General features: G+C 44.2%; 1 protein-coding gene across 1 annotated transcript; it reads right to left on the bottom strand.

Moving 5' to 3' along the window:
• Positions 1-4,286: 4,286 nt before the first annotated feature.
• LOC308219369 (tubulin alpha-8 chain) lies at positions 4,287-8,119 on the bottom strand (the record flags this gene model as incomplete). The annotated part of the gene is made up of 4 exons (XM_080614209.1): positions 7,985-8,119; positions 7,155-7,303; positions 5,943-6,623; positions 4,287-4,574 (listed from the first exon to the last, which is right to left on the bottom strand). The coding sequence occupies exons 1-4, from the start codon at positions 8,010-8,012 to the stop codon at positions 4,287-4,289; spliced, it is 1,146 nt and encodes a 381-aa protein (XP_080470335.1). The 5' UTR covers positions 8,013-8,119.
• Positions 8,120-12,522: the final 4,403 nt, after the last annotated feature.

Raw genomic sequence — 12,522 nt, 5'->3', positions numbered from 1 at the left:
TCAGCCGTGGCCCGGCCCTGGGCTGCGCGGACCGGCGGAATGGGGCGGGATGGAAGAAAGGCGGCCGGGAGGCCATAGCCCTCTTTGCACAGGGGCTGCCCACGGTGGTCCCGTCTGCCACTATCCAGACCCTCTCCGACACCTTGGTCTGGTTCACTCTGGTTTCTTCTAGGTACTTGGGTTGGAAGGGACCTTCAAGATCACCTAGTTCTGACGCCCCTGCCATGGGCAGAGAAGTTGACTGCTGCAAGAAAAAGCCTTCTTTTTCAGCAGAGGCAGTACCTCAGGAGGTGTGTTCTGCCTGGACTTAGCATGGCTGCTCATTACCTCCCAAAAGCAGATGTGTCTTGGGCCAGGTGTTTGTTGGGTTTAGCCACAAAAGCAATAGAAAAGCCGAACTCTTGTCAAGGCCTAGCATAGCCTACTCAGAAGCAAGAAATAGCTCATTTAAAATGACCCCAAACAAGTAACTCACTGAGAAACTTAACCCAGGTGGCCAGATGAAAGCCTCAGCAGTTTCCTGTCTGATGGTGGGCTGCGGTGTGCAGTGGGATATACAGATGGCAGCACAATGGTAAGCACCAACTCCAGCACTAACCCAAGCTGTGGAATTTCAGGCCTCAATAAGTCACTGATAACTGGATGAGCAGAAGTGCTTGGGTGGACACTTCTCCAGTGTGTCTGTTAGGTTTCCAGGCTTTCCCCTTCACCCTGGGTGTCTGCAGGAGGAATAAAGAGGTGCAGAGCCCCATAAGGAAGCTTTGCTACTCAAAGGATGGCCACTGGTCAGCTTTGCTCCTCTTGAGCTGGGAGAGTTTGAAGGTGAGTGATGCTTCCCCACAGAGCTCTCTCTGCTGACTCTGGAAATTGTGCAGGTGATGCAGTCCTGCTGTGTGTGTGAAACGGATCGAGTCTCTGGGATTCATTCATGGCTTGACTTCGCAAACAAAGATTTGGGAAGGGCTTTACCCACACTTACTGCAAGCGCGCTGATGACTAAAAAGGCCAATGTGGGATAGACAAATCCGGTTGCAAACAGCACAGTGAAAGGTCTCCTTGGGTGGCATAGCCGGGGCACAATTCTTTCTATGTTGTCTTTTCTCCTCGAGATTAATTCTGCGTGTGTTCTCAAAGGAGACAACGGCGTTATGTACGGTGTGTCTCCAAGTCTCCCGATTGGAGGCCAAGGTGGACCACTGGTGGTAGTCAACGTGGCCAAGGCTGAGGTATTGTTTCAAGGAGTCCTTATATCTCTTCTCTGGGGCACTTCTCTTGCAGTAACCGGTGGCAAGTTCACAGTAAAACACAATCTTAGGGAGGCGGTGATCCTTCATCCTAGAGATGTGCCCTGCCCAGCGCAGCTGCGATTTCAGCAATAAGGCCTCAATACTGGTGACCCCTGCCTGTTCAAGGACAGTAACATTTGACACATAGTCAGTTCAATGGATGTCTGAGTCTCTGGGACCCCAGGAGGGAGAACCCCTGTGTGATTTGGCAGGGCACACTTGACTACCCTCTATGGGGGAGCTCCAGCAGGGTCACAGACGCCATATCCTTCCCTTGCCACCAGATGGTCCCCAGGGCAGGCTCAAACCTTAATCCCTTCCTGTCTCTCTCTGCCTGTAGGGTGTAGGTGTTGCCCCCTTCCACAGGGTGTGCGGACCTCCTGATGGCTTCTGTCTTCCTTTATTTGCTCCCTAGATCACTGGTGTCTTGGGGGACCCATTTGCCGCTCAGAAAAGCCCCATCAGTGAGCTGCTTACATGAATTCATATGTGCTATGCAGAAGCCTTCAGCTGTTGTTTCACTAAGTTACCAAATTCAGATTCAAATGAGAACCTTCTCATACAACCTTGCTCTGTTGGAGGCAGCACCACTGCTTGGCAGTTAGAGCTCTTCAGTCAAGGCAGCAGTGGCAGTGAAAAGCTTCCTGAATTGTCACAGGGATGGGTATGGATATCTATAGGGGCTTGTGAGCAGAAGGGCACAAATAACTCAGCATCTTTGCTGTGATTCTGGCAGAGCCTCTTGTCAATGGTTTAAATTTAGCAGTGTTCCCTTCCTATTGCTGGCTTGTGTGGCATCTGCCTCATGGAAGGGAGGAAGAGAGAAAGAAGAACTGCTAAGCCGTAAGTTGCCTAGAGACAGTTTAACTACCTGAGCAAAGTGCAAACCAACACTGGAGATTGAACAGAAGCTAGGTCTGAAAGTTCTGTGGAAACTAGTGACGTAGTGTGCAGCTGAAGTGGCTTTTGGTAATAACCCCTTTGAGAGCTTGGATGCTCAATTAAAAGGAACATTTGTCTTACTTAAGAATATTTAAGCTTTGCATGTGGAAGTTACTTCCAAAACAGGTAGCAGGCAGAAGTCTGAGCACAGAAAGTCTGCTCAGATGAAGGGATGGCTAAACATGAAAGATGCTATGTTCTGGTCTCCAAATGCACTGCAGCTGGTCATTGCAGAGTAGGGTCACTATAACAAAAGCTGCTAGCTCCTGATAATTGCCATGGCACTTCTAATCTCCAGAATGCACTGACTATTGTGAAAGCAGAGATGCCGATTCCTGAGTGTCCTTGCAAATAAAATAAATCACAACACTGATGATGAGATGAGATTTAAAAAGCTTTCAGAAAATTAGGAAGTGCACACACAGTGTTTTAGGATGCTTACAGTATTCAACACTGGATCGACAACTTCTACTTCACTGCATTGCTTTCAGAAGTTTTTCACAGAACAGACCAAGCAATTCATCTGCCATGTTTCATCATGGGGTTTTGTCTTTATCTTGTTGCCTGTTTCTCCTCTCTTACGGGAAGAACAGAGTCACTTCTCAGTTTGAACACATACATGTGTGTCATGTATGAATTTCCTGTTTCTGGCTTTGGTGCTAATTCAGAACAGAACTGTGAGGGAAGCCAGAAAGGAGTCTAAACTCCACTAGGCTGAGTAATACTTATTCATGTTTCTTCAGTTTAGGTACGTAATCAAGTATGTTCTAAATAGGATGTTTTCCTAAACAGGTCAATTTCTGCTACTCCATAACTTCATAGTTCAGTAATTTACTGATCTGGTTAATTAAATGGGGTACACCACTAGTTAATGGCCTCCAACTAGATCTTATGCCACTGATTACCACACTCTAGGCCCAGCCGCTCAGCCAGTTTTCAGTCCACCTCACTGTCTGCTCACCCAGCCCATACTTCAACAGCTGCTCTATGAGGATCTTACAGGCAACAGTGTTGAAAGCCTTATTCAAGTCTAGGTAGACAATATCCACGGCTTTCCTCTAGTTTATCGGGCCAGTTGTTTCATCATAAAAGGTCATCAAGTCAGTAAAGCATGGCTTCCCATTGGTGAATCCCTTCTGAGTACTCGTGACAGTTTTCTTCTTGTTCATGTGCCTGAAAATGGTTTCCAGGATCAGCTGCTCCACCACCTTCCCAGGGATTGAGGTGAGGCTGACCAGCCTGTAGCTCCCTGTCTTCCTTCTTGTCCTTTTTGAAGACAGGAGTGGCATTTGCTTTCCACCAGTCTTCAGCCACTTCTCCCAATCACCATGATCATCAAACATCATCACAAGTGGCCTTGCAATGACATCTGTCCCCTGCCTCAGCTGTCATGGGTGCATCCTATCAGGGACCCTCAATAAAAAGTTGCTGAGGGGTTTCCAAGTCAAGAATTGACATTGCCTAGAAAGACGTGAGTCTGATCAATCTGAGATCTTGGATCACAACTTTGAATTATCTTTGAGTGAACATTGAAATGGCCATATTGCAGACTCACTTGCACATGGTGCACTAAATAAAGATTGCCATAGATGGCACAGTGGTCTGCTGGATAAAGCAGATGTTGTTTCTTGCAGAGGAAGAACCATGCAGGTAGAGTAAGGAATACTGAAATGTTTTCAGGAGGTATGATGCAAAAAGTCAAAGTTTAGGTTTTATTGTTTTGTTGTGGTTTTTTTTTTAAAGGGGGGAAGCTTCTCATTCAAACAGTTTGAATTGTGTGGCTTTAGTATGTGTATTACAGCTTAAACAGGCTTACATTAAATGTGCAAGGAAGAAGAGTGAGTCTTTTTGCATTGCTGGGAGTGGTGAGGCATTACTACAGCTGATCCTATCTTACAGGACAATTTACGTGTGATTTACGTAATAAAAGATGTCTCTATATGACCCCTCTTAAATTTCTGTGTATTACATACAAAAAAATATGACAATGGTAGTCACGTGCAATACAGTGATACAGAGACAATTCTGTGCTCACTAGGGACACGGTGTATTTTAAAATTACTCCCCATCATTTTCTTCTTCAAATGAGTCAGTTCCCACTTCCTCATAGTCCTTCTCCAGGGCAGCCAGATCCTCTCGGGCCTCTGCAAATTCTCCCTCCTCCATGCCTTCACCCACATACCAGTGCACAAAAGCTCTCTTGGCATACATCAGATCAAACTTGTGGTCGAGCCTGGCCCAAGCCTCGGCAATGGCCGTGGTGTTGCTCAGCATGCAGACTGCTCGCTGAACTTGGGCTAGGTCTCCACCAGGAACTACAGTAGGAGGCTGATAGTTGATCCCAACCTGGAAACAGGAATATGAAAGAAGGTTGTGAAAAGGCAAGAGCAGTCAAAAGCAGTCAAACAGCTGAAAAAATGTGAGTAAAGTTACAGATGCTGGGGTAGCCTAGTGCCACGATCAAAACTACCAGACTGCATATTCCATAAGAAATAATAACATCATAACAATATGACACATGGTGTAAGAGATTGTGTCAGTGAAAACACTACCACCACAGCAGGATGTCTGGCTCAACGTTGTTATCGCAAGAAGACTGACATTGCCAATACCACTGCCACAGCAGGATGTCTGTCCCCGCATTGCTATGGCAGGAAAACTACATTGCCAATACTACATTGCCAGAACCACAGCAGGATGTTTGTGAAGAATATCTGTCTCCACATCACTCACCAGTTGACACTATGGTGCAGGGTGTTTGCCTTAACATCGCTATGTCACGGAACCACGAGGGGAGAAGACCCCCTAGTAACAGTATTGGACATGTGCACCACCGCAGGGTGGAGGATGTGTTACAACTCTATAAAAGAATGGCACCAACCAGCATAGGAAAGAAATATCTCCCACCACCAAACTTGGAACTAATCAGACTGTCGGGACATCGCAGCTCCAGGATGGTAGCTATTGCTATGAACTCTTTTATTCTTTCCTCTTACTTTATTTCTTTTCTCTCTCTCTCTTTTTCTCTCTAGAATTTGTTGGTGGGCATTTGTTGGTGGGCAAATAAAATTCCTTGACTCTTGGCTCTTTTTTAAGTCTTAATTGTGTTCCAGAGAATACAAGCAAAACCATGCTCAGGCCTTTTATCAGCGTGTGACACATGGTCATTTTAATGTCTGTGGTATCCTTCTGTTTAATGTACACTGCCAACTTCATAGATTTCTTAGCAGCTAATCAACACTGAATATGAAGCTTCAACAAGATACTCCATAGAAACTAATACAGAAAGTAAGTTGGTTCCCAGTTAAAAGCTTTCATTCTTAAACTGGCTGTTTGTATGACAAATGTTTTTTCCACTGCTAATGTTTGTATTATTGTTGAAATTATGTTTGCCAACACTGCTACCTCTCTAGCAGGGCGGAGGCTGTATATATTTCCTTTATAAATTGTATTGGGTTTGGTATTTCCTTCACTTTAGATGTTGCTTCAGAGGGTGCACTCACTGGCTTGTCCAAAATTTGGGCCTGAAGTTAATACTTCTTTAAATTTTAACTCATATACACTTTAAACTTTAACGCATATACCTCATCTTTCATATGTTCCTTCTTCTCACAACTGGAAAACATACGAGATCTAGAACTTTAAATATGAGTTTTCTGCTAGACTGAATTTACCCTTTAAACATCAAAGAGAAGTTCATGGCAGCCTACTCACCTTGAAGCCTGTTGGACACCAGTCAACAAACTGGATGGTTCTCTTGGTCTTGATGGCAGCAATTGCGACATTGACATCTTTGGGAACCACGTCACCACGGTACAGCATGCAGCAGGCCATGTACTTGCCATGTCTTGGGTCACACTTCACCATCTGGTTGTTGGGCTCAAAGCAGGCGCTGGTGATTTCAGCCACTGAGAGCTGCTCATGATGTGCTCTGTCAGAAGAGATGATGGGGGCATAGGTGACTAAGGGGAAGTGGATGCGCGGGTAGGGCACCAGGTTTGTCTGGAACTCTGTCAGATCCACATTGAGGGCACCGTCAAAGCGCAGTGAAGCCGTGATGGAGGAGACAATCTGGCTGATGAGGCGGTTGAGGTTGGTGTAGGTGGGACGCTCAATGTCCAGGTTTCGGCGGCAGATGTCATAGATGGCTTCATTATCCACCATGAAGGCGCAGTCTGAGTGCTCGAGGGTGGTATGTGTGGTCAGGATGGAATTGTAGGGCTCCACCACAGCGGTGGAGACCTGTGGGGCTGGGTAGATTGCAAACTCCAGTTTGGACTTCTTTCCATAATCCACAGAGAGTCGTTCCATTAGTAAGGAAGTAAAGCCAGAGCCAGTACCTCCACCAAAGCTGTGGAAGATCAGGAACCCTTGCAGCCCAGAACAGGCATCAGTCTACAAAAGCAAAATTGAAAAATAGGGGCTGAAGAAGAATGAAAAGATTTCATCTACTGTATGAGCTGGAAGAGAGAGCAGGCATCAGCAATATACAGCATAGATTTCATGTCATGTTTCCTTGAGAAAGGGCTCATGATAATCCCATCCTTTTCATTCCTCACTCACTCAACTTAGGCCATAAAAATCATACTCATCTATGAAGCTTCTCTCTCTGAACTTCACACTTCTCTTAGTTAGTCTGTCTGAAACCAGCAATGTAGAACTGCCTAATTCTATACCAGTATTGGTGGTCAAGAGCTGTGCTAATAATGAAGAATTACAAATTCAGAACCACTTTTTAATACCTGGAGGCATACAGCTGGGAAGTGAACTACTGGGCTTCTCTCTCTTGGAACAGCAATAATGCATCGTATGTCTTACAATCTCTTCTCTAAATCATTGGTATCGTTTGTAGCTAACCAGGTACCTGTTCTGCACTTCTTTCTTCTGCAGAATCCAAGCTGCTGTTTCAAAACTACTGGGACTTACCAGCTTACGGACACGATCAAGCACCATATCAATGCTTTCTTTGCCAATGGTATAGTGGCCACGGGCATAGTTATTAGCTGCATCTTCCTTTCCAGTGATCAGTTGTTCTGGATGAAAAAGTTCCCGGAAGGTCCCAGCCCGCACTTCATCTGAACAAGAAAGAGAAATTGCAAGGATTTCTCAGTATGGCTGCACTCCAGTGCCAACAAGTTGTTGCTGGCATTCATGCAAGCTTTCAGTCATGGGACATCACGACCCAAATAACAGATGCTAATGGAGAAATGTCTCCTCAGCATTTTTTCATTGTTACATCCTGTTGATTTATGGTGTGACTTGTATCCAGCCACACAAGTTGATATCTTCTCATGAACTTGTCAGTTGTACAGTCTGTACTCACAAGAGAGCAAGTCACTAGGAAAAAAGTGTGAAGAAAATCAGGTCCCCTGAGGTGCCCCAATTTTCAGACATCTTTCTATTCGTGGGGGGTAAACTGCCAGGATCCCACTCTGAATCTGGATCAAGGAAAAGTGGAATTCAAATGGCAAAAATGTCATGATAAATAAAACCAGAAGTTAAGTGTTTGTGCAAAGAGAAGTCACACAAACCATGTGCACTAGCTGTTAAACTGCTGGGGATCCTGCTGATCCTATGTTTGTAACACCTATGGCAGAATCTGCCATTCTGTCTCACAAGAAAATTAATTTCATGCTATCTAGTGGTCTAGATACAAAAGGAGTGCTGCTTTGTACCAGTGGAGACTGGTGGCACACTGTGGTAATGTTAGGAAGGGTAAGCTCTTCTGCCTTTTACAGGTTTATTTCCATACTGACCTACTACACTTGGTTCCAAGTCCACCATTACAGCCCGTGGCACATGCTTCCCAGTGCCTGTTTCATTGAAAAACGTAGTAAAAGAGTCATCATTGTTGAGTTTATTCTGCGCATCCTTGAAGGTGCCATCTGGCTGAATGCCATGCTCCAGGCAGAAGAGTTCCCAGCATGCATTTCCTATCTGAACTCCAGCCTGGCCAACATGAATAGAGATGCATTCACGCTAAGGAGAGAGAGCAGAGAGAGGCAGGGTCAGAAAAACCAGTGAATTGTCACTGTCAGCATTTCATATGGTTGTTCAACACCCTGACCACAATGAGACTGTACATTTACACACAGATGCTGGGATAGCTCTTTATAATATTGAGACCTATGTGCTGTAATATATGTGTACATAAAAACAGGCAGTAAAAAAGGCATCATTTCCTCTACACAAACCCCACCTCTCCTCCTATGGATTGGCCCTGCTGAAAAGCACATCCAGTTCAGTTTATTTTTACTCCCGGCTGGAACCTGACACAGCCATGTGGTATCATTCAACCTAATGTAACCCAAGACAGGTGCTGTGTTTTGATCCTTTTACCCTCCGATAGCAGGCTGGAGTAGAAACTTGGCAGAACTGCTTTAAGAACATTTCACCTCAGGAAACTATCTCAGATTCTCCCTGTTGAAACACATGTTCCTTCAAGCTCCTGAACAGCTATGTATTTGACATTGCAGGTCCATTGCTTATTCAGGCAATGCCATTGCAATAGAGTATGCTTATTTGCATGATTTTGAGCACAGTTTCTATAGTAGCCAAGAACTTTAATGAAAAGAAACCGATGTCTTTAACACCAGGCTAGAGTTAGTCCTGATGATTACAACACTGGGTGTAGCGAAGGGTAGTTTTTTAAGGAGAGAGTGGTTTCAGATGGAGTTTTTCAGCTTCAGTTTCTGCTTTGGAGCAACTTTAATTAAAGTCTTCTGAGCTTTGCCTGTGTGATCTCAGTGGCTCTGTCTATACTAAGGAGAAAGAAAGAGTCAGGTGATAGTACTGAGCACTGGCCTGTGGTCACCTGTGTGACAGCTAATTAGCACACTCAAAGCTGGCACAGCTTTGGCTTATGCCAGTTCATACTTTTCCAGACAATGCTTCAGCACTCCAGAACACATCTCATTGTCAAGAATGGTTTCCAGTGAGCAGCTCACTGACCACTGCCTAGCTTTGGAGAGGGAAAGAGAATTCAGATATTCATAAATATGAAGCAGACCATGCTACCTGGCTTCAAGGACAGATAATGGTCCTCAATTGTTTTTGTTTTGCATTACAAAAATATCCAGTGACAATATCAGATGCTTATCTTGCAAAATCATCCTGTGACCTGAGAGTGAATTGCATCTTCCCCCAAAACTAACTCCTCAGGCAGTATGTGTGACCAACAGCTTCTTTGGAGCAGTGTTTTCTTCACAAATTGCCACATATTTGCTGTAGAAATGTAATTAAAGATATTTTTTTGGAAGCAAGTGGAATTTCAGAAGTCAGCACTGCCCCAGTTAGTCATCCTCACAAGTTCAAATGAATGTGGAAGGTCATCTTAAATATTTCATTCAATTAAATATATAATTTCTATTCAGTACTCATTTGTAAGTTGAAAGGAGTTGTCAAATGCATATGCAGAGCTGTGTGTAATGTGCTCCCAACTGTACTTGCACAACCCTGTTTTTCTCAACTGAGTTGTGCAAAGTATCTGAGTTAAATTTGGGTGACGAGGCTTTACAGGCTGGTATGTTGCAGGGGAGCTGCAATCTGGAGGATTATGCAGGAGACACTGAAGGCATTTTTGGGCTCTGAGAATTCAGTTAATGCTGACTTTGCACAGGACAGGCTCCTTCTTTCCTTTCAAATTCCAGTGTGAGTCTGTGAGGCTGGCACTAAGAACAAAAATTCCTTTTAAACACAGCAGTGAGGCCAGGTGACTGTTTTAAAGGATGTCTTTAGAAGCACAAAACTACAAGTCAAGCAATACTTTGAACCGAAACAGCTACTTTTCTCTATTCCCCAGATCAATAGAGGAATTTGCCTGTTTTTTCACAGATGGAACAAGAGAATGCTGCCTTAGAAAGTTAATATTGTAAAGCTTAGTATAGGGCTACAGCTGAGGACTGCAGAACCAGTTCTTTTCCTTTCAGACTGAGCTTGAAGAAGTGCTAGTTTGAAGCAGTGTTTCATTCCTCCCTTTAGAGCCAGGCCTCTTGCCGTGCTCCTGCCCAGCAGTAATTCAGAAATATTCTGACAAAGAGAGAAGAGAGTAACAAAGGTGTTTCTCATTTTGCATAGTAAACAGCTTTAAAATAGGCTTTTAGTAGAGAAGACAGTGGGCCTCCTTCAGAGTCACCGGCAGGGTAAACTGATCTTTACATGATATTTAAATTTGGAGCCCACTCTAAACTCATGTTTCACATCCCATCACTAATGTACCAGGATCTGTCTTACAAATTGTGAACCTGACTTTTTAGCTACCAAGAGAGAGCAGAAAGAACCGGGTCCTTTGTGAAACTATACCTGGGACAGCTTTGACTTTATTAAAAACACCCAGAATACTACCTGTCTTAAGTATTTCTGGTACAAAGGCAGACTTTAGTCTTCCAACTATTCCCAACTCACTACCCTGGGTCTGCTTTAAGGCATGGGGAGCCTGTGGATGTGTATATCTATCTTGCCTGTGAAATGCGTGCTCTCACTTTGGACCTGCAGCTGTATTGGCAGAAATGACAGCCATTGGGGCTAAATTAATTTAAAACAGACAGAAAGGTAAGTAACTTATTTTGTTTATTTCTAAAAAGAAATAATTACCTCATTCGAAAATGAACCTGTACTGATAAAATATAGTCATAGAATCATAGACTCATAGAATCACAGAATGGAAGGGTTGGAAGGGACCTTCAAGATCATCCAGTTCCAATCCCCCGGCCACAAGCAGGGACACCTTCCACTAGACCAGGTTGCTCAAAGCCCTGTCCAACGTACCCTACTCATAACAGAAAGTATCAAAAAGCCAAGACTCCAGATCTAATTTGTCTTATAATTCCATTAATTAGAGACTCTGAAGAAAACTTTGGTTCACCATGACTTACAGCTCCAGTGAGATTCTCTGACACTTCTTTCCTACTCTCTTAAGTAGTAATCAGTGCATGAGTTTTATGTCACAGACTACTGATAAGAACAGCAGATTCCCCTGCTTTCCTTTGCCCTCTGTCCTCCTGGTCCCTTTATGACTTCTGTTCCCACATCCCCCTTACCATGGTGTCACCAGCGGTGTTTCCTTCCCTTTCGGATCAGGGGTGGCCGGTCCTTGCAGGAGCCTGGCTGTGGGCTGCAAGAAGGAGGCAGCCTTGGCCCAGCATCCAGCACCTGCTGCTGTGCTTCAGTGTCACAGTGTGGTGTGGAATAGGTCATTCTCTGTACCACTGCCTCCTGCCCTCCCTGCCACCCCACGTGTGCAAAGTCACCCAGACCGGCAGGGCTCTCGTATACCCCAAATCTCAAATTCAGTCCCACCTGGTTCAGCATGCTTATTGAATCTGAGCATGGCATGCTATGCTTTCTAACACCTATTATACATATATATCATCTACAACACACATACCATTCCAGTTCCCTGTTCTGCCAGTGTTTACATGTGTAGATGAAAATCACTCCTGAATTCCAATACAGGAGACTAAGAGGGCATAAGACAGCAAGTGAATGGAAAAGAGAAGGATAGAAGAAAAAAAACCCAAACGTAGAAAACCAGAAAGTAAATATCATTACCATTCTGAAGTGTCCTCTACTAGTGTGCTCTTGAATGCTGGGCTGACTTCTTTCTATCCTTACTCCAGCTGCCTCTCTATTAATGTTTCGGTTTACTTTTATTGCTTCTCTTTCGGTGTACAGTCATCTGGGCTGTCAGCAGTATGAGACAGCATTCAGTACAGACTCCAGCTCATCTGTCCAAACACAGAGAGAAATTTGATGCTTATTGCAGTGCGTATTGCAAGACATAGCTGGAGGCATCACACAAATGTTCGCACACCAAATTAGGGCAGTTGCCTCCTCCACTTTATTGTTTAATCCTTCTGCACTACCTCAGCACTGGAAAGCAGCTTCTCTTACTGGAGAAATCCTCATGTTTGCAGCTCCTAGGTAACGAAGAGGAAAGGGAGCACATTTAATTGCTTGAATCTGAGTGTTGTGTATCCCCTGACTATATAAATATACTGTTCATTATGGTGTTCAATCAGTAGGAATTTAAATACATAATTCCTAACTTTAAGTTAGTCTGTTTTGACTTGATGATATTAATAGATTGTTCTGCCCCTACTGACAACCAGCATCTAAGTATCTTCTCTAACTAGCACCTACATTAATACCTACTACTAGGTAGCTCACACTTAGCGCCTAGGTATGAACTACCTAGTGCGAAGTGGTTCATACTGGTTTTTATAAACTCACATTTACTTTGGTATAGTCTTTATGTTGCTGATCTTTACACAAACCTGCAAATCACTCCTCTGAT

The sequence above is a fragment of the Psittacula echo genome, assembly GCF_963264785.1.
Source record: "Psittacula echo genome assembly, chromosome: 1".
NCBI classification, from domain to species: Eukaryota; Metazoa; Chordata; class Aves; order Psittaciformes; family Psittacidae; genus Psittacula; species Psittacula echo.
The sequence above is the reverse complement of the archived record's forward strand: the minus strand, read 5'-3'. Positions and strand labels throughout refer to the sequence as shown.